The following is a 21,183-nucleotide window of genomic DNA, read 5'->3' on the forward strand; positions in this document are numbered from 1 at the left end:
TTGGATGGACCACAGCCTTCATCTTCTCGAATAGAACAATGGCTAAGTGTAAAGATGAATGCAAATCATGCTGAGATTTTCATAGATCTCACATGATGTGTATGACAGATTGGTGCTGATGAGGATCGTCGAGGGCACTACTCTGAATGTTGAATCTGAAAAGAATGTTGGCTCAATGACAACGATGATGAAGAAAATGAAATGAAATGAGGATGATGAAATCAAAAGCGCAAACGTGTAACGATGAATGATGGATGAAAGAGAGAGTGAATGATGTTATGTGACACAACACATCTCCGGCCTACGCTACAAGATAACAGATCTCAAATGAATGCTATAATAATGATCTTAAAAAGACAAATATAGAGTAGAACAAACAAGGGCACAATGCCATCATGTGAGGAGAAAAAAAATCAACAGTCAAACATGCAAACATATTTAAGACATAGTTCCATGTGAATATAGTACAAGGGAGCTAATATAAATGGAAGAGAGATGAAACTAATGTGAAAACAAGCAAACACAACGATGATATGCATGGATGGATAACATTGTGACAAAACGTGCACAACACCTGCCCAAATTCATGACACAACACAAACTATTGCCTTTCCAAATCACAATGGCCTGATGCAACATATTTGCATGGAATTCTGCTTTGTGTAGCCTACTCCGATCAGATCAATGCCCTGGATATTTATTCTTTTTAGAAATACTGAAACACATTTTAATTTCTTTCTTGATGTTTGTGAAGAGAGAAACACGGAGGTTGTCCAAACTGCCAAAAATGACAAGCATCTATCCCAGAGAATACAGACTAGATTCACACATTGTGTGTTGGTATACAAAGTTGAAAAACATTTAGATAAAGGGGAGTATGAAGAAATACAGTATGTACCCTGGTGAAGGTGGGTGCATGTGGATGAGGATTAATTGACATTATCCCACTGAATGATTATGCTCAGCAATGGCTAGCTGTTGTTCTTGTTCTGTTGTACAGAAGTCAGATTTGTGCATACATTCAGCTTCTCAGATGGCGAAGAGCACATGAAATGGGAACCCACCCATTTCACGGGTTTGTCACTTGTAGTACTCAATTTGAGGCTGCCTTGCTTGTGTACGTTTCACGTTTTGACCATGAGAATAAGAATAGAAAAAAGGACAGAAGGAGAAAGTGTAGGGAAAGGAGAGTATGAGAGAAAGAGACGAAAACATTGCAGATAACAGTGTAGATTTAACGAGTGTCAGATAAATCGACAGATCCTAAACATGAGCAGAATACATAATGGGAACTCTGTGCTGCAGACAATGGAAACAAAGTATCCAGTCTAAGTGGACAATTATTTTTAGCTGTTTTTTTTTTTTTTTTGTAGGTGCACCCGCACGATTCCATTGCAAGCTAGGGAGGTGGAGCCTGCAGTGCGTGGAGGAGGCCTGGAGTCCACAGAGGGTGGTGGGACTCTGCAGGAGCCCTCAGATGATACCATACTGGGCCAGCTCATGCAGCTCAAGGTGATTGAAGGCCTCCCAGGGGCAAATTACAGTGATGTCTGCAAAGAAACACAAACAGCTTTGTTTTCGGATGGGTGTCAACAGATAACAGCACCTGATGGGAAATACATATTTCCCCCCCTGTTTCCTATTTTTTATACTTTATTTATTATTATTTTCACAGAAATATGTAACATCAGAAAAAGAAGAAGAAGGAACTAGGTTGCCAGTTCTTTTCCCCTTTTTTTAACAAACGGTTCACAGTTTGTTGAAAGACTATAGGCAAGCCTAGTTAAGCCGGGACCCAGACTGCTGCCACTCAGTGTTGTGCAAGTTCACATACTGTAAGAGCTAGCTCGGAGTTCAGTTCACACAGCTTAAAACGAACTACAGTAGATTCACGTTCATAGTTCACAATTGTGAATTTTGAACGAAGTTCACATTCCCCCAAAAATGAACAGTTCAAGTTAATTTATATATTTTTCTAATGAGCTGCTCTGAGCTATTCTTTTTCAATAGAATCACAAATATTCCCACTCCGGAGATGTGGAGGTTGCTTGACACAGGTAAATGTGATCAACTAGTTGATTACAGGTGTCGCGTTCAAAGCGTCCCAGGTGGGAATCGAACCCAGGACCTTCGAGCTGTGGCGACAGCGCTTCTACTGCACCACCGTACGTTGCACAAACATACACAGCTACCGTAATTTAACTGGTAAAATAGCTGTTGAATTCAACATATTGCTATCAGAGCAAAATATAAACAATATAAACACATATTGCATAATTGCACCTCAAATGAGCTCAACCAACACTTTGATGACGTCAACTCGGACAAACCGGAGCTCTGAAATGATACCCGAATTTCCAACCTGTAATTCCGACCTCGACAACCGTTCAATTCATTTTTGACCGGTCGGAGCTCGTTTTTCCCCCATGTTACGAGTTGTCTTGAACGGCATATACGTTCTCACCCTCTCAATTCGCCTGCAATCTGCCTCCATTTGTTCCAATAAAACACTCCATACTGTACAATCAACATATTCATCCATTGGTCAAGAGTACGAGATGTTTGTCTTATTCTGCTCTCATTTCCATTTCTGTTACCCAGATACAAAGAAAGACAACTGAGCTTAACATCTAAACACCAAAGATGGGAGATGCATCTTAATAAAGAAGAGAACCTACCTGTGCCTAAGCCCTCCATGCCAGGAATATCATCACCAAAGCTGTGAAAGAAGTAGAAGAAATTAAGCACATCAGCCACATGTGATAAACAGCTATATCTCCTTTATGTGGAGACTTTGGAATGAATATGAAGAAAGCATCACATGCCAGACTCACCCCTGGATCCCTTTCTTGGGTGGCTTGCTCTTGAACTGACGAGTCTGCCTCTGCTTGAACTTGGGTGGTCCCTTGCGTGGGGTGGCAGGCCCCCCGGTGACACGGGTGGCCGACTTGGGTTTCCCCTCGTTCATTCTGAGTAGTTATGGTACTGTGCCTGGGTTGTTGGCTTTGAAGGACACCTCTCTGGAGTACAGTCTTGATGATTATCTTTGGAAGACACACAGGAGGTTCAGAAATTAGCGTGTGCAACCATAGAAAATCACATACAACGCGCTCAACCCACGAATACTATTGCTACAACTGCTACAACCAAAAAAGTTTGGCCACCCCTGTATTAGAGGCTTTAACAAATAATTGAATGTAACCATTAGTGTGAAGCCTCTCTCCCCTTTGTCTGACATTACCGGCCCTAATCGTCTTACTCGTCTGATGAGGGTTTATACTCATATTTCCTTGTCATTTCATATCTGAGATGGACTACCTTGGAGAGAGAGGCTGACCCAATTTCTATAATCCCCGGCTCAAGTTAATATGTATTCCCCCTGTCTCTGTTTGGAACATCCACACATGGGCTAATCTGGTTAGAGCAAGGCCAGCACATCAGATATGCTGAGCACGCACTGAGGGTCTAATCAATGCATCCACCCTCTCACTGCATCCTGCTGCAATGACCTCCATGCAGTTTGTAATAGAACCTCAACACATGTTTGGATTGAGGATGAGACATAATCATATTATACTGTATGCTATGATAGCAGTATGACAGTATACCCTGATTAACTTGATTCATACAAACAATACACTTTCAGGGTCCAGTTAGTTTTAGCTCAAAATGTCAAGGAAAATATACTATATAATAACTTTTTTATTTGAAAATGGTGATGATGTAACTTCTTATTCACTCTTTCAACAATTAAGAACTTATTTAACTACCGTATAACTAATAATATTATTGAACTTATTTGATAATTCAGAGTCCATGTATTGAATAGAAGTTGCTGCTCATGAGTTGCCATTAACGTGCAGCATTAACGAGCCACGTTCTCTCTCTGTTACCTACTGCATCTGGAGAACAGCTGATTCTTCCGTTTTTGTAAAGAGGTACAAAGGGGAAAATGTAAAGAATGGAAGAAAATCATAAAGTATTTACTGTATATAAGCAGACATTACTTTTATTCCTTAATCTGGTATTAAGCAAGAGCAGAATATTTGCGTTGTGAATAATCACGTTGCATAACGTTGTTCATATTTCATTGATTGGTCATGTCATTTCTTATAACTGGCCAAGACTTGTATGTTTCTTATACACTGTGGCGCTTCAACACCTGATGATGTGAATCATAGAGCTGAAACTGATGTTTGGTGTTTTTGGAATAAATTTAAAATGTTGTGTTCACTGCAACACAACAGATTAGGCACTTCACTGAATCTGTTCACTGACCTAATAGGATGATAATTCCAAAAACAATGCACTCAACACAAACCCCACTGAGGTTTTATCTTGATTAAAAAAACCTATGACAGATACCCTCATTCTTTTCAGTTCAAGTCAATTAAGCACAAATCCATTGAGTTCGGAAAGACAGAATAACAATATCCATAACATCTTGCAGCCATGGTGATTGTATACTATGAATTCCATTGCAGCTCCAGAGTAGCAATAACCACTGTCACTGGCTTTCATGGCAGGTTAGCACAACTGTACCCAAATCCCATGTAGCTCAAGAACAACATCTGTAATCATTCGCTGTCACGGTGGAGATGGTCTACTCACCAGCTGCTTGGGTGAAGGACAGCCCGACGAGTGGGTGTGAGCGCAGCAGCAGTCTCTCCAGTAGACGCGTGGACTTCTATGCTAGTGAAGGCCAAGCTCTTTTATATGCTGAGCCGCTTGACAGATTAGAAATGCAATGCCTAGCGTCCCTGTCAACACTTTGCAACACAGGGATTAAGTTCTACCCCTTTCAATTTACCTGCAATATACTATTAATTTGTCCCAATAAGCTTTTTTGAATACAGTTCCATACTGTACTGCAATAAACTATATTCGGGGCACGGTGGCGCAGTGGTAGCGCTGTCACCTCACAGCTAGAAGGTCCTGGGTTTGATTCCCGCCTGGATGCTGTGGGCACTGAGGGTGTGTCCCCCCCCATGTCCTCAGGTGCCAACCGCCCACGTGGGCTATCTCATCGAAAGGGCCTTTCTGTGTGGAGTTTGCATGTTCTCCCCGTGCCCCCTGGGGTTCCTCCATATATAACCCCCCACTAAAAACATGCAGAAGATCGTCATCTGACCAGCGGCGGTTGGAAGAAGTTGGTCCGCGGGCAGCTTCACTGCAGCTGCCCACTGCTCCTGGCCTGAACCATGGAGGACGAGCCAGGATGGGTAAAAAGCAAAGGACAAATTTCACGTGGGGGTTTAATCTTAATCTTATTCATCCACTGGCCAAGAATAGGAGACATTTGTCTTCTCCTACTCTTGCTCATTTCCATTTCTGTTACCCAGATACAAAGACAACTGAACTGAACATCTAAAGCCAAAAGATGGGAGATGCATCTTAATAAAGAGGTGACCTACCTGTGCCTAAGCCCTCCATGGCAGGTATATCATCACCAAACCTGTGAACGAAATCGAGCACATCAGTCACACAGGATAAATATGTGGAGACTTTGAATGAATATGACACAGTGCCAGATACTAGTCTCACCCCTGGATCCGCTTCTTGGGAGGCCTGCTATTGAACTGACGAGTCTGCCTCGCTTGCACTTGTGGGGAGTAGATTTATGAGTAACACGTTATAATAACGTTCAGTAGTAAGTCATTTAGAAGCTATTAGTTAATGATTTTTTTCATTTACTATTTGCTCACCATTTGTTCATGATTAACAAATGTGTATAGAGACAGGTTGGAATATAAAAACTTTGAATGACTTACAACTGAATCATCTACAAATGTATATTAATGTTTTGTAAATGATTAGTTCATCATTAACTAATAGCTTATAAATGACTTACTACTGAAGGTTATTATAAAGTGTTACCGATGTATGTCATGTGCACTATAATGGCATTCAATAATTTGGATTGAATATCATAAATATGGGCTAACAGCAAAATATAATCTGTAGCGTTGGTTGTATAATGTCTGAATGAAAATTGCTGAGATATGAAGGCCTACTCCATTACAATAAAATGCCAATAGTACTATGACATAAAGTGAGTCTGCAGCAATCTAATTTTTGGATGGGAAAAAAAAGTGAGTCGAATCCTCCATCCTCCTGAAGTCTCAGATAGAACTAACCTCAATGGAAGTTAGTTACTAGTTACAGTACAATGTAATTCCCCACAGCCAGGGTGACCCCCCCCCCCCCCATGCTAAGACAGACAAGGCTAATAACAGAAATCAATCACTCTACAGCTCTGGATTACAAGGACTTCTGATAAGTTAATTACATTGGTCATAAACAGGGACAGGATTAATTTGCCCTCTTCATTTGGTGGAGAAAGTGTGCTCATGGTCCAACAACAGTTCACCGCCTCTTATTGTGAATTCGTCACAGGATGCATATTGCATTATGTTACTGGCCACTGACCATTCTGAAGTTGCCCCATTGTTATTTGGACACGTGCAGTAGGAGGGGCTCGTGTGTTCTGGTTGGGATGTGAGGTAGAGGGTCATTATCGCCCTCCCAGGGTGCATCTGTCTGGACGTGTGTGATGACCCTTAAGCCCTCAGCGGCTCTTTGTAAGCCATGAATAAGAACTGAATGATGTTGCTTATCTATGCTTGCAACCTGGCTCTAGGTTGGAGCAACGATATGAATTTATGAACATATGAATCGCAGTTGTCAGCACTCTACATATCATTGGGGCTGGATACCATGCAGGCTAGAGTGGGAGGGTCATCACAATCACTCACAAGTCACACAAGACAGAGGGGTAGAATCGATGCAAATTAACAATTCTATTATCTAGAATGATCCCATTCATTGATTTGTTAGTTAAAGGAATTACACGTCTGTATGAGGCAGCTTTATCTCACCCTTTAGATCTACATGCATCTGGCTGATTATGCTGCCACACAAAAAATGAAAATAAATAAATAATACAAATGGTTCATCTCAATCTAAGAATTGAATTTGACACAATACGTAAACAATATGACCACTTTCAAGCTGGGAGACAGTTACAACACGGCCCTTATAGCATGCAATGTGACACACTGCAGTGGTGACAGGCACTAAATCTCCTATCAGCACGTCTTTCATTTGTTCCACTACGTCAGAGTCAGCGGGGACACTGGCACGGTCATGTTGAAACGGCTCATTCCCTGATCAGATTTGTGTAACGCAGATCAAAGAATATCTCTGCTCCCTCGCTGGCGGCCCCGACGTTGCCCATTCACTCCTGGGTAATCAGGACGTATTACACTTATTACAGTGCATCACTATCAGCAGACTGTCGCTGATTCATAGTCATTGAGATCAGGGTAGGAAATTAGCGGGAGCTCGGGGCAAAATGCCCCTAAAAAATCTAGAATTGCCCTTGCAACTGGGGTGACGGGGGCTTTTAAATCCCCCCATAAAATAAAGTTTTAATACTTTCTGTATTTTAACATTATTCTGTATTTGCAAAGCGTGACTCAAAAATGGTTTTGAAGGTTTGAAGGAAGTCTATCTGACTGATTGCAAACTTGTCATTTAAATCAATTCAAAATGAAGTGTTTTGGTTATTTAAATACTGGATTTATAGAAGTTGTTTGCATTTGTTAGTTATGTTTGCACAAGTGAATGGGCTGAAAACAATTGTTCTTAAATTAAGTTGAGTGATTTATGTAGTTATTAACTATGTTCTAACACTCTTTGGAAGGTGTCTTTAGAGCTGAGCTAAGAGACATGATTCAAAGTGAAAATGTTAAGAGGATCAGCCAATCATGACTATTTGGCACTCCCTAGTGGCTAGTAGGCTGAAGGGAAGCCAAAGAAAGCAATAACAAGAGTTGTCATTTTATAAATATAGACAAGTTATGGTACATTTATTTAACAGATATTTGACAAATAAATGCATGAAAAAGAAAGAAAAGAAAACAAACTATCCAGAAAGAAAATAAATTTACTTTTCACACTTCAATTCAAACTTCCATCAAAACAGATTAATCAAAAGGGGGTGGAAATCAAAACTGATTTTTACAAATGTGTTTCATAACTGAGGGGAAAACAAGATCAGTGGTTAAGATCAAGTTAACAGGAAAAATTCAATAAATCCATAGTCTCAATAGGCCCAAGAATGAAACTCCAGCGTGAATAAACTGGCACAATGAGGTGAGCGCTGTGAGAATCTAGATATTGAAATGTGTCTCATGGCCACAAGCTGTAACTGTTTTGTCCATTAGCTATGATTGGATTTTTTTATTAGACCCTTTTCACAGCAGCCATTTTGAGGTAAGCAGGGCAAACACAGGTCTAACCAATGTGTGTGGGTGTTCCAGTGCCCTCATTGTAGTGTTGGGCAATAGCTTGCTACAAGTAGCGAAGCTACATAGCTTAACTACATTTCTCAGTAGCTTGGTTGTAGCTTCACTACTTTTGAACCAAGTAGCTTTTTCAGTAGATAAGCTATTTATAGACCCAAGTAGCTTGTAGCTTCCCACAAAAGCTACAAGCTACTCGCCAGAGAAAATCTATGAGCAAAGCACGCAGTGGAGATTTCTGCTGCGGTTTGGATTAAACAGGAGGAGACATTGCATATGTCAAGTGTGCCTATGTAGCCAATAAAGCACTTCCAGTTCCATTATGATGGACAAGTGTTGTTGTCTCATCCTTGCTTTTTAGCATCCTTGCCTCTCTTGCAGCAAGACCCGGCACTACTCTGCCACTGATTGGGTTGGGTTTAGGCAATAAAGACTGCCGGTTGGTTAAGGGTAGGGCAAAATATGTCATGTGCTGGCGAAGTCACATCAGCAACGAACTTTGAAAGATGGCAGAGCCAGAGGGAGCCACTGGCAGTGATGAAGAAAACGTTCAGGTTTTATTGTCTGTTTTTGAATATTGTGCCAATGAGTTTCAGTGTGTTTTATAATATAATAAACAATCAAAATTAGATTTTTTTTGTCTGCCTATTTGTTTGGTGGAAAGTTGTTCTTTGACATGAAGTTGATTCAATGTGAGAAAAAAAAGTAGCTTTGATGTAGCAAGCTGCTTTTGCCATGTTGCTCGTAGCTTAGCTTGCTACATTTCTCTGGGGATAGCTTCAATGTAGTTTAGCTAGATTTAATCGAGAGTAACTGATAGCTTAGCTTACTACATTTTCCAAGTAGCTTGCCCATCACACCTGTGTTTACCCTGCTTTGACACTCAAAATGGCTGCTGTGAAAACAGTGTGTGGATCCCAACATTTCAACAACAGCCACCAAACGATCTTGTGTCAGACAAGCTTGTGTCAATTTCATATTGCTGCAAATTCAGCCTTTAACTTTTGAGATATGTATTCAGTGACAAAAATGAGACTATTCCTGACCATTGAAATGTATAAATTAAAATAATATAGTTCGATATAAATAGATATGTGCGACAAGACAGAGTTATAAAGTGCTTCCACATAGTCAAAAAGGCCTTACATAAATAAATAAATAAAATCCCTGCAAATTTCAATACTGTAGTACAGAGGTTGCCAAAATGTTCAGACCAAGTACCACTATATATCAAACCAAAGTTCCCAAATACCACTTCCTATTGAGTATACCAACAATTGTCTTCATAAAATAATATTCACTGATTTAACCATGCAATAGCATCAGCAATGCTAAATAACACCTAGGGATGCACCGATTGAGAAGTTCTGTGCCGATATCGATGTTTACAATAACAATTAGGCTGTTTGTTGCTGTTTCCATTTGCCGATAGGCTAAGGCTAATGGCAGTCAGCAGGGCTCGTGGACCACAGTTTGGGGATCACTGCTGTAGTAGATACAATTGGCAGTAAATACATGTGTCACTTCTTCAGGAGTCTGATCTCCATCTTCAGGTAGGCTTTAAGGTTCTCATCCAGGACATTCTCCTCTATGGCAGCTAGCGCCTGGTCGCCCCCGTCATGGTAGTATGCCAGGAGCTGCTCCGCATGTTCAATCCACACACAGTTATGACACCCACTCATGCAGCAGTGGGTGGGTGCGGGCGGCGGGCCCTGGTCAGGGGACCAAGCGGAGGTAGTGGGGTTACCTTTGAGGTCACCGTTCTTGGATGACTCAGTTAGCGTGGGAGGGGCAGGTGAATCTGGTCTGGCACACAGGCTGACGGTCCCACTGTGTAGACGTCTCCAGCACGACGACTGCTTGTGTAGACCTCTCCAGCACAACTGCCTGTGTAGACCTCTCCAGCATGACTGCCGAGAGCAAAGACAGAACTGGTGTCTCATGTGTAGTAGGGAGAGGATGCACAGCTAACAGAAAAATAAGCAGAATGCACCATTTGTTTGCAGTGCAGTTAATAGACCCTTTTCACAGCAACCGTTTTGATGTGGTAAAGCAGGTAGCATGGTCCTCGGCAACGCACTTAGCACCCCGATATTACCCCGCTAGCCGGGCGCTTCTCGCTCATACTGAGCACATTAGCGCCGGGCGAACGTCACGCATTTCCCATCAAACAATCTGCCATTTTCACGTCTAGGTATAAAAGCCAGCCCCTACCTGAGTCTTCACGTGAAGTGAAGACGCTATCCCATGCGCAACATCCTCTTCTTTTACCAACATATAGTTGACTCTTCCAAATTGTTGCATAAAATCCACTTTTCTGTCTTTCAAAAACCGAAAATCATTCATCTGGAGCAACTCGGAACGACTCACTGTTTACTCACCAATGCCCCCCACACAGGAGACGGCGAGGAAGCAGGGCCTCAAAATTACCTGCGACCCCAATCACATCCTCCATAAAGAGTATGAGATGCTGCCGTCAGGCAGAAGGTACAGGTTACCAAACTGTAAATTGAACAGGTATAAATTTTCCTTTGTCCCACTGTCCATTAAAGCACTCAATAGTAAGAGATAACGCAGACCAACTTAGTACAGCTCATCATGTTCTATTCTTAGGGAAGCGGTGCAATATTTAATAATTTTTCATTTCAACATTTTCTCTTTTTTTGTGGAGGGCTGGTGCAATATTTTACCACTGGGTATGCTTGATGTATATGTACACTGTAGGAATTTAATGTGAATTGTCGTCTGATTGCACTGTCTATATGTCAATATGTATATGTCTAACGCTGTGTCTCTTGATGCCCAAAAAGAATTTCTCCCAAGGGAGACAATAAAGGCTAATTCAATTCAATTCCATTCAATCAACACTTCCGAAATGGTATTGCACCTACATTTCTGCATTTTGTGCCAATAGTAGGTGCAATACCATTGCGGAAGTGTGGGGGCATTAGTGAGTAAACAGTGAGTCGTTGTTCCGGGTTGCTCAATGCTCCAGATCAGAGAAGAAGAAGGAGTGCTCAAGATGAATGATTTTCGGTTTTTGAAAGACAGAAAAGTGGATTTTATGCAACATTTGGAAGAGTCAACTATATGTTGGTAAAAGAAGAGGATGTTGCGCATCGGATAGCGTCTTCACTTCACGTGAAGACTCAGGTAGGGGCTGGCTTTTATACCTAGACGTGAAAATGGCAGATTGTTTGATGGGAAATGCGTGACGTTCGCCGGGCGCTAATGTGCTCAGTATGAGCGAGAAGCGCCCAGCTAGCGGGGTAAACCCCGATACAACACATCCAAATCGATATTATCCAGTTAGAAAGGATACACAATAGGATACAAAAATGCAAGTTACAATGCCACTCCCCACTTGATTCAGTACATCTACTGTAGCGAGAGAAAGAAAAACAATATGACAGATGAAACCAATCTAGCTAGCTTGTTAACAAACCGTCTTGCATGATACTTGATTATTTTTTAATCACTTTGTGTAAATGTCAAGTTGCATGAAAATGAAGTTTCATGCACCGTGTAAAGCCAGCCCTAGCCAAGCAAGAGGACTGCCGCTATTACTGTAGCTGTTGTAGTTGTGTGTCACAGCTACTATTGTAACGTTAGCTTTGTGGCTATTCCACCCATATCTATGATTCCACCGTTAGCTTAGCTACCAACCTTCTGTAACGATAACGAGGACCTCACGACATGTGTACCCAAACGCAACATCACCACACCACAGGCAAAAAGTATCTTGGTCAACGTTATGTATCTGTACAACTCATTTGACTTTGGAAATGACAGGGCTTCTAGAATCCTTCGAGGCGCATTTTGTCCTGCAAGCTACTTACGTCATCACACATTGCCGTGAACTTTGACCCCCAGTGTAACTGTAAACAAAAACGCTGATTGGCCGAGATAAAACATTTTAACCAATGACATCGACGACTTCCATATTCGTTGAACTAATGGGAACCGTAGAAGGTCGGTCCACAGCAGACAGGTTGTAGTTATAATCTCTGGCCAGCAGGCGTCACTATTCTCTATACAGTACATACTGTATCTGTCCTATGATAATGTGCAAATTAAATTCTGATTTCCCTCACAAAAAAGAACGTTAACAATCGTAAATTTTATATGGATACTATAGAAATGTCAAAAGTAAGTCCTTACAGGGAAATTATAGTGATACCATTATGTACAATGATGTCAGTATTTCAATATTGAGTAGCTAGCTACCACACACACTATAAGTCTCTGTGGGTCTTATAATATAACATTATCTATCTGATATATTATAGTGTGTTGTTGTTAGGGGCGAAAAGGAAGATACTAGCTTTTGATCATGTTTATTTTGGAATGTTGCCATGTGCAATTTTATTGGCTTAGCTAATTACATTCAACTGTAATCTGTCTGCAGCTGAGAGACTGCAGGTTCATCTCATTAGTTGCCAGGAGCAACACTTCACCTGCACAGATCAACACTTTGATGTAAGTGCATGTTTCCAAAGTGAAACAGTGGGCCTATATTTCTTCTTTGTGTTCATTGTCGATTGATTTTTTTTTAATGCTTGTGCTTTTATCAGTACCATTTCCCTTCCTTTAGAGTGAACCCTAATTCATTCAAGATAATCGTGATGCTTGAATGATTGTGGTCCAGATTAGAATTGCTGTAAAGTAAACTCTGATAAGGTCTGCTACTTCGCCATACAGCTGCATCTATGCTGCCTGAAACCATAGCAAAGTTGTACAGTGCAAGCCCCATTGTTCAAATGCTTTGATGGACTTTCACTGACCTAGTTCTTAACTAATTATTTGTTACTCAGGCTGCACTGAAAGAGCCTTAGAACCGTTTGAAAGCAGATTTTCCCATGTGTGTGAAGTCTTCTTTTGATGTTCTTTCTTAGACTATGGCTCCACTATGCCATGTCATGCCACCTTCTTAATTATTTGACCCATTCACTGATGCAGGACGAGGGGTGTGTGTGTGTGTGTGTTCGTGTGTGTGTTCGTGTGTGTGTGTGTGTGTGTGTGTGTGTGTCTGTGTTCGTGTGTGTGTGTGTGTGTGTGTGTGTGTGTTTGTGTGTGTGTGTGTGTGTGTGTGTGTGTGTGTGTGTGTGTGTGTGTGTGTGTGTGTGTGTGTGTACACACATGGGTGTGTTGTGAGCATATGGAAGAGAGGGAGTGTGAGTCAGCAGTCCCCGCAGACATTAGTGTTTGCAAGCCACATCCATGGTAACGTTATGTGGAAGCACAGCAGCTGCTCGACTAGGCATGGGATACCAGGTGTGTGGTGGGGCATGTTATCTCAGAGGCTGGGGACAATGTGACTTTATCCTAGGGAGAGGCTCTCACGGTTCATACAGACTCAGACCTGTATGCAAACACAAAAGCCTAACCACATTTAAAAGATTGCTGATATTATTATGAAAGGATCATGGATAGCAAATAATATCATTCTGAAGTGGACTATGGACTATATAGACAGAATGTATACAGGCAAGAGTCTTGTATTATTTATTAGTTTGTGTTCTTTATACCAGTGGATCTCAAATGGGGGGTCTGGGGACCCCCAGGGTGAGGGGGTCCCCGGGGGTCCCCAGCCAAAAGGGGGGTAATTTATTTGCGCTATAATTCCATTCATAAGTACCACAGTGACTATTTTGGTCATGGGTTTTATACACTTTCTGTAATAAAACATCTAAAAGCATCAAACTCATTATCAAATGGGGGTCCGTGGTCTAATTCCTGTCAGTTTAGGGGTCCTTCATGTGAAAAAATGTGAGAACCACTGCTTTATACTGTATATCATTTGACTTTATATCATATCTGACTCCATCCCACAGTTTCATGTTGTTATCAAGACACGTGTTTCATTTTTCACCCTAAAGACATGAATGGACAGAGACCATTTCTATTCATGCTTCAGATGGGAAGTGATATCACACTGAATCTGTCATACTAGAACAATATGCTGCACTGTAGGGGTGGGTGAATCCCCCCCACCAATAGTGTTACACTATCCCAATGTTTCTGCTTTCTGCTTACATCTGCACACGCATACAATCACAACCAATTATATGACATCAACATGTCTATGTCTTTCACATAATCAAAACAGGATTGGTTCATATAATGTGATGTAATGGTGTGTTAGTGCCAAACCAGCACAGAGAACCTCTAAGTATGTTAGGTATGTGAGCAGTGGGAGGGGGCAGAAAGGTCCACTTTCTCTGAGGCTCTCCCAGCAGCCAAGTGGCTTCCTCAGCAACAGTCTTTGCCGCTGGAGGAGGTTTCTCTCAACACCTTCACCCTCTCCGGCAGGTATTTCCTGAGATGCCTTCTCTCAGATTGAGGGAAAGATAGATTGAGCGCAGGCACATAAAGAAAACACACTTAAGGGAAGCCATTTTTGATGCAGCTGTTGCGTTTGACATAAACCAGTGGCTCTCAGAGTGGGATCGGGGGACTTCCAGGGGTCCTTGAGGGAATTCCAAGGGGTCTCCAGAAAAATTAGCTATTCATTTCAGTATTATTTCACCTCCTGGAGGTTAGCACAGTGAAAATACTGTGTGTACAAGGATGACTATTTTGCTCATAGCTTTCACTCGTTGACCTATTGCTATCACCTCACCTACAGTCTAAACCGGTACAGTATAGCCTAATTCTGTTCTGTGCCAAGTATGTTTGACACATATTTTCTCCGATGGGCTTCCATGTGTAGCTATGTGTGGTCTAACGCAGATCTATTTGGGGGTTCCTTCATATGAAAAGGATTGGGAGACCCCAACATAAACAGCTTAGCACTGGTTGCAGACATTCTACAAGTGCTTGAAGGAGAAGCTTATAATCAGTGATAATCCTGGTGAAACGCCACATGCTCAAAAAGGCCTGGCAGTACCATCAACAGTTGGACATTCCACAACTTGGCAGCACTGCACCGCCCCACTACGAGAACGATTTTCCAGGAATGCAACACAACCAAGTATATCTTCGAATTGTGCCTTTAACATTGTATACGTGCTTAGAGTATCTCCATACACTGCTTACTTCAACTCATACTAGTTAACTGCTGCAGTGCCACCCGGAGTGCATTTTGTTGTGATGTCACACTGATTCTCCTATATTGATGGGGTGTGCCAATACCTGTGAGACTTTTTATATATAGTTGTTACCACGGAAGAATGAAGCAGACAACTTTCTGTTATGTGGCCTAAATAAATGTATTTTATGTCTAACAAAATTTGTATTGTATGTTCATTGATATAGCATAGTGAACCATGTCCATTACGAGCGTTATGAGCTTTACTTCCTGAGATATAGCTCGCTCAGGGTGTTGTCAGTAGGAAACATCAAAAAGGCTCGCTGCCCTCTGCAAACTTGGATCCACTGGCAAGACCTCATCTTTTCATAGCTGTCATGATGCAGGATATATTGCACCTCAAAGCTGATAATATGCTTTATGATGACAACCATTTTATTGCTCTTATGGTTAGCTTGTCTGTGAACCACTAAAGGCATTTAATAGACATGACTATGAATTTGACATTTGAGTCTAAATATATTATAAGAGATGGTTTATTGTTTCTTGTCCAGTTAGCGTTGTCTTACTCTTACTAATTTTCACATTACTCGCATGGTTCTGGTAGAATGAAATGCAGTGTAAGTTCACGTGACCGGCTGGTTTACCAGGCTAATTTTCGCATATGCTGGAGCAGAAATACTCCCAATGTGGATTGCCAATATTTATTTTCGGATACACCTGACGATAAAAGCACCAACAATTTATGAAATGTCATGACGCTTGAGGTTGCATGTTACACTGACAGGCATATACGAATGTATATGAATATACATATATATATATACATTATATATATATATATATATATATATATATATATATATATATATATATATATATATATATACATACAGTATATATATATTATATATATATTTAAGCAATATCACACGAGAGGGAGTGCATTGTTGGCTAATATTGGCACTGCTGTGATTCGGTCGCAGGCACGAGGCCGCAGGCCGAGTGCCGAAGATAATCACAGCAGTGCCAATATTAGACAACAATGCACGACCTCGAGTGTGATATTGCTTTTATACAACAGTTCTATTAAACAAAGCTGATTAAAAAAATGACAAAAAGCTGAGAAAATAGATGATTTCTGTATTTATTCCTCCGCCAACAAAAATAGTCCCCCCAGCTTTCCCTTTGCAGAAAATGTAGCCTAATCAGCCTAATTAACTGCAGGCTGTCTACTTTACTACTGTCTACTCTACAGCTGTGAAGCATTTTGTTGATTACGGCAGCTGTGAAGCGGAGTGATCTACACACAGTGAAGCGCCAGTGCATTATCATGAAATATAGGCACTCGTAGGATCCCTCTTGTCCAATCAAATTGCTCGGCCGGAACTACCTGTTGTATAAATATATATATACATACACACATACAAATAAATGTAGATTAAAATGAAACCCATCCGCGAATACAGCACAAGTATAATGAAAAAAATAAGCGCAAAATGTAAACGAGGGGAAATGCAAACACTGAATCTAACTGACTTTGGTACTTGGCTGTCAGGTATTCTGACATCTCATGTTTTATTCAGTATTGCTTAACATTAGAAAATTAACTGACTGGCAGATAAACAATCTCATGACTTTAGATATAACATTGGCACAATTCAGATATACTTCTAAAAATAAATAGTTCTTAAATCCAAATGTACTCTTATAAATCTAATCTTATTAGGGCATGTACTGTACTTTATCTTCACCTCACAGAAAAAAAGAAAGTGGTCATATGAAGTTCTTACTAGATAAGCATTGCATTGAGAGCAGTGGCACGGCATACAGTTTTGTAGGTCAGCCCATAAACATATATTTGTAGGATATTTCAATGATGTAGCAGATGTTCTGCTTCCTTTTCAGTCACTGCCTCCACAGATCTTCAATAGCAGTTTCTTATAGTCTCCTGACGTGTCTCCCTGCCAATAAAACAGAAGCATCAGCAACTGATTCTCCCTCCCTCCCACCCATCGATCCATCCGTGGTGCTCTGGTTATTCAGGTGGTTTATGGGATGGAGACACTTACAGAGATGTCCGTGTGAAGCGACTTGGTGTAGTTTTTCACATATTCCTGGCGGACATCCAACAGGTCAACCTCAGAGCGGGTGACCATGATCCGGATCAGGGCGCTGTCCTTGGTCCCAAGTCCCTGAGACACACACACACACACACACACACACAAACACGCACACACACAGTAAGGGTGACACAAAGAGTACATAATGTATGGAAATGGAATATTATCGATCTAAACAAGATGGGTGTGTCTCACCTTCATGGCCTTGTAGAGCCTCTCAGCAAAGAAGGCAGGGACATTCCGAATACACTTAACTGAAACAGAGAAAACTTAAGGTTATGTATATAACCCCGGTTTTTTTAATAATATGAGTGAGTTGATTCACTTTATGGGAAACGGTTCAGATATATTTAGAAACAGGAGAGATCGCTTAACATTTCACTCGGACCAAAACGTAAAAAAAGAAAAGCAGGTTTAAAGAAAATATTTTTTCGATGTTTTTTTTAAGTTTTGGTCTGAGTGAAACGTTAAGTTTGACCTAGTAACACTATTTTTATAAGCATTTTACTAAATCTATGGGAAAATAAATTGAGGAAGAAAATCTCTGGTACAGTGCTGAAGCAGGAAGTGACGTTCACTTTGCCTCTCAATTAGGAACATCAAGCCACCTAAATCAATATTGTGTGGTATAAAATTCCATAATGATTCCGGGAGGCTGTTACAGTATAGTGTCATCATCCTAGTTAATGGGTTATTGTTATCAGACAGACGTAGATGAGCCTCTGCACTTGTCATGTAGTAAATATCTGCACCTAGCTCTTACCAGTCAGTGTTGGGCAAGTTACTTTCAAAATGTAATATACTACTGTACATACAGTATTACTAGTTCCCTTCATTTGAAAGTAATAAGTTACTTTACAATATTACTGTCTGTGTAGAGTAACTCATTACTTATTACACTACTTTTGCATTACTTTCACCAAAGTAACTGCAGTAGCAGAATGAAATTGCCGCCCCAGAACCATCCCAAAAAAGAAGTTAAACCGCCTTGAGGTCAGTGTAAATGGTCCAAAATTCTAAATGTTATCCTTTTCCTTTGTTATTGTCATCTATGGTTATTTGCATAAAAACACACAATTTGATTAGGGAAAATTTCTATCTTTATTTATGTGCTTTGATTATTTTTTTTACCTCAATTTGTAACTTGTGTTACTTGTCAGAATTACTGGTATAATAATATTACTGAAGTCATATTTGTAATACGTTTTATTACTCAGTTACTGCTTAAAAGTAATATATTACATGTAATATGTTACTTTTGTCATGAGCTACCCGCAACACTGTTACCAATACATGGGTGTCGCCCTTTGAAGACCAGACCTGTATGTGTATACTAGGTGTGGTCTCCTGGGTATGTAAGTATGTGTGTGCAGATTCTAAATTAAAATTCTTACCCACTGCCAACATGCCACTCTCCAGGTCCCCGGACATCTCGCTGCTGATAATCTTCTCAATATCCTTGCCATACATCTGCTGGTACTCCTGAAACACTACACGGCACGCACACACACACACACACACACACACACACACACACACACACACGCACACACACACACACACGCAAGTCAGTTACAAACACCTACAGCCAAAATAGTATTTGCACTGGTATTTGTGGTCAGATTCTCAGTTATTTTCTCAGATGTTTGAATGAATGCTGAACCGATTATCATGTTGCTTATGATCATGTGTTTGTGTACCTGCTCTGAGATGGGGCTTGCTCCTGGCACACAGAATAGTATTGAACGTGGACTCATCAGTCCCCACCTTGTTCTCTCCAGCATTATAGAGGGACTACAAAGAGAACATCGATATGTACACAACTAAATATCTCTACAGTCAAAAGGTAATCAGGTCATATGCAATTTAAGAATTGGGGATACATTATCATGCTGTCATTATGAATGAGAATGAAGCAGACTTTACCTGAGCATCTTGCTTGACTAAAGAGACGTCCACATTTTCTTCTTCGTCACGATTACCCTAAAAGTACAAAGAGAAATATTTCTATCTGTATGCAATTGGTAATAGACGTTAGGTATACGGGAACTAAGGGTTGTATCTTGACCTGGGCAAGTGTCATCATGAGCGTCTTGAAGTGGCCGGAGGTGTCCCCACGGATGTCATCCGCCAGAGACTTCTTGTACTCTGTAATGACACAATAGTGATGAAAAAAAGTTTTTGAAGAAAAAAAAACACGTCAATCTTTCAGCACAGGGGTATGATACACTGTGATAAAGGAGAGCAGTAGTTCTAGCCTGGGGGCGTCTCACTTGTTTGGTAAACCTGGTTAATCTGCTTGATTTCCGCGTTGGAGCGAGAAGCCAGGATCTCTATTAGGCATGCATCGTCGGTTCCAGCTCCCTGTTAGGAGGACAAAACAGATTAGTTCAAGCCCTCCCCACTGGCCGACTTCAGATTTATTGTCAAAACATTCCTATTTTGAGGTGAATGTTCATGCAAATATACAACAGATCATGTAAATACAAACAAGAAAAGAAAAGGAGAAGCTTTGAAATACCGGTACAGCAAATGACAAAATGCTTCATCTGCCTCGTAACATTTCTCAGCAAATTATCTTTTTATGTCCCCAAAATATGTAATAATGTGGATTATAAGCAATTTCACATTGAAAAGAAAGATATACAGAAAATTGTTGCCAGGTTTTCTTGGTGAGCGTTAACCTTTGTGGCGGTTTTGAGCTCGTAGGCATCAAGCTCAGTTGGGGTCTTCATCAAGGCCATGACCACCTTCCTGAAGTTCCCAGACAGTTCTGAATACAGGTCCTTAATCAGATCCTGGAAGAAGAAACAACACATGCTTGGAATACTTCAAAACTTTCGGTTATTTGCATATATCCCTGGTTCTCTGAAAACATACTGAAACAAACACAGCGAGGTATCTCAGCCTATAGAAGAGCGCCCTCTAGTGATCAAACCACAGAAGCTCCAATGACACCCCGTCTGTCAAAGACAGACCAATCACAGCAGAGACAGGAGAGCCCACCTTTATAAACAACTGCAGCCCATAGGAATGGCATTCTCAAGCATGTGTCTTCCTCGCTCAAGGCAAAGAGGGGAGTGTGCTGAGATACCTCACTATGTTATCAGAGAACCGGGGATATGTCTTATTAAAGTTCTCTTTCTGATCTCAACCTATAATGGATTCATACAACTCCCCAATTGCACCAACCAAGCTCTCTGAAGTAGAGGTCGACCAATTAATCCATTTGGCCGATTAATCGGCGGCGATAGGACGTTTTACAAACTATCGTTATCGGCTGAACTTGGCTCCGATAGTGGCCGATAGCTGCGTAGCCTCCACCGGTCACGCAGACATCATTGTTTCGAGTGAAAATCCACTGTTCCATACAGTTTCCAATAAACAGATTGTTAAAAGAAATTCAGGTTCCCACCTTTCAGATGACATTTACTACTTCGATATGGCATATACTGTTGACCTGCTCTCTCATCCTAAAGATTCCCTGTCCTAAAAAAGACAAGAATTGGTGTCTGGTAGGGAGGGGTGGGTGGGTTAACACGTGTAAAATTGTGTAATGTAAACACTGATTTCAATCACTTTCTTTGGTTGGACTCTCACCTTATTCTGCACACGCTCGTGCATTTGACATAAGTAATGGCAATTATTAAGTTAAGTTAAGTTATCCTTTATTTATCCCCATGGGGAAATTCATCCTCTGCATTTGACCCATCCTCTACTGGGA

General features: G+C 40.9%; 3 protein-coding genes across 5 annotated transcripts in view; all 3 read right to left on the reverse strand.

Annotated features, from left to right (window-relative positions):
- Window positions 1-1,473: 1,473 nt before the first annotated feature.
- On the reverse strand, window positions 1,474-2,968 carry pde6gb (phosphodiesterase 6G, cGMP-specific, rod, gamma, paralog b; the record flags this gene model as incomplete). Its single annotated transcript, XM_083635748.1, has 3 exons — window positions 1,474-1,550; window positions 2,679-2,719; window positions 2,835-2,968. The coding sequence occupies 3 exons, from the start codon at window positions 2,966-2,968 to the stop codon at window positions 1,474-1,476; spliced, it is 252 nt and encodes an 83-aa protein (XP_083491874.1).
- A 6,274-nt stretch (window positions 2,969-9,242) lies between these two features.
- Window positions 9,243-12,051, reverse strand: oxld1 (oxidoreductase-like domain containing 1). The gene is made up of 2 exons (XM_083636203.1): window positions 11,973-12,051; window positions 9,243-10,273 (listed from the first exon to the last, which is right to left on the reverse strand). Exons 1-2 carry the CDS (start codon window positions 12,021-12,023, stop codon window positions 9,827-9,829), a joined length of 498 nt encoding a protein of 165 aa, XP_083492329.1. The 5' UTR covers window positions 12,024-12,051; the 3' UTR covers window positions 9,243-9,826.
- Window positions 12,052-16,469: 4,418 nt separating this feature from the next.
- Window positions 16,470-21,183, reverse strand: part of LOC310774412 (annexin A11-like) — a 22,677-nt gene continuing 17,963 nt past the window's right edge. For all 3 annotated transcript variants that reach the window (XM_083634483.1, XM_083634481.1, XM_083634482.1), the window contains 9 exons: window positions 20,144-20,257; window positions 19,733-19,823; window positions 19,528-19,607; window positions 19,386-19,442; window positions 19,160-19,253; window positions 18,854-18,949; window positions 17,655-17,713; window positions 17,409-17,531; window positions 16,470-17,300 (listed from right to left, as the gene is read on the reverse strand). In XM_083634483.1, coding sequence (XP_083490609.1) covers window positions 17,241-17,300; window positions 17,409-17,531; window positions 17,655-17,713; window positions 18,854-18,949; window positions 19,160-19,253; window positions 19,386-19,442; window positions 19,528-19,607; window positions 19,733-19,823; window positions 20,144-20,257 — 774 coding nt within the window. In that variant the 3' untranslated portion in view covers window positions 16,470-17,240. The remainder of the gene's footprint in view (window positions 17,301-17,408; window positions 17,532-17,654; window positions 17,714-18,853; window positions 18,950-19,159; window positions 19,254-19,385; window positions 19,443-19,527; window positions 19,608-19,732; window positions 19,824-20,143; window positions 20,258-21,183) is intronic.

Source organism: Poromitra crassiceps (genome assembly GCF_964638095.1).
Source record: "Poromitra crassiceps genome assembly, chromosome: 4".
NCBI lineage: Eukaryota > Metazoa > Chordata > Actinopteri > Beryciformes > Melamphaidae > Poromitra > Poromitra crassiceps.

Excerpts from the sequence above, each read along its gene's own strand:
- oxld1 (XM_083636203.1), bottom strand. The coding sequence starts at position 12,023 with ATGTTGCGTTTGGGTACACATGTCGTGAGGTCCTCGTTATCGTTACAG. Across the intron at positions 10,274-11,972 it reads CCTCGTTATCGTTACAGAAG|CTGTGCATCCTCTCCCTACT; the intron begins GTTGGTAGCTAA and ends TTTTTCTGTTAG.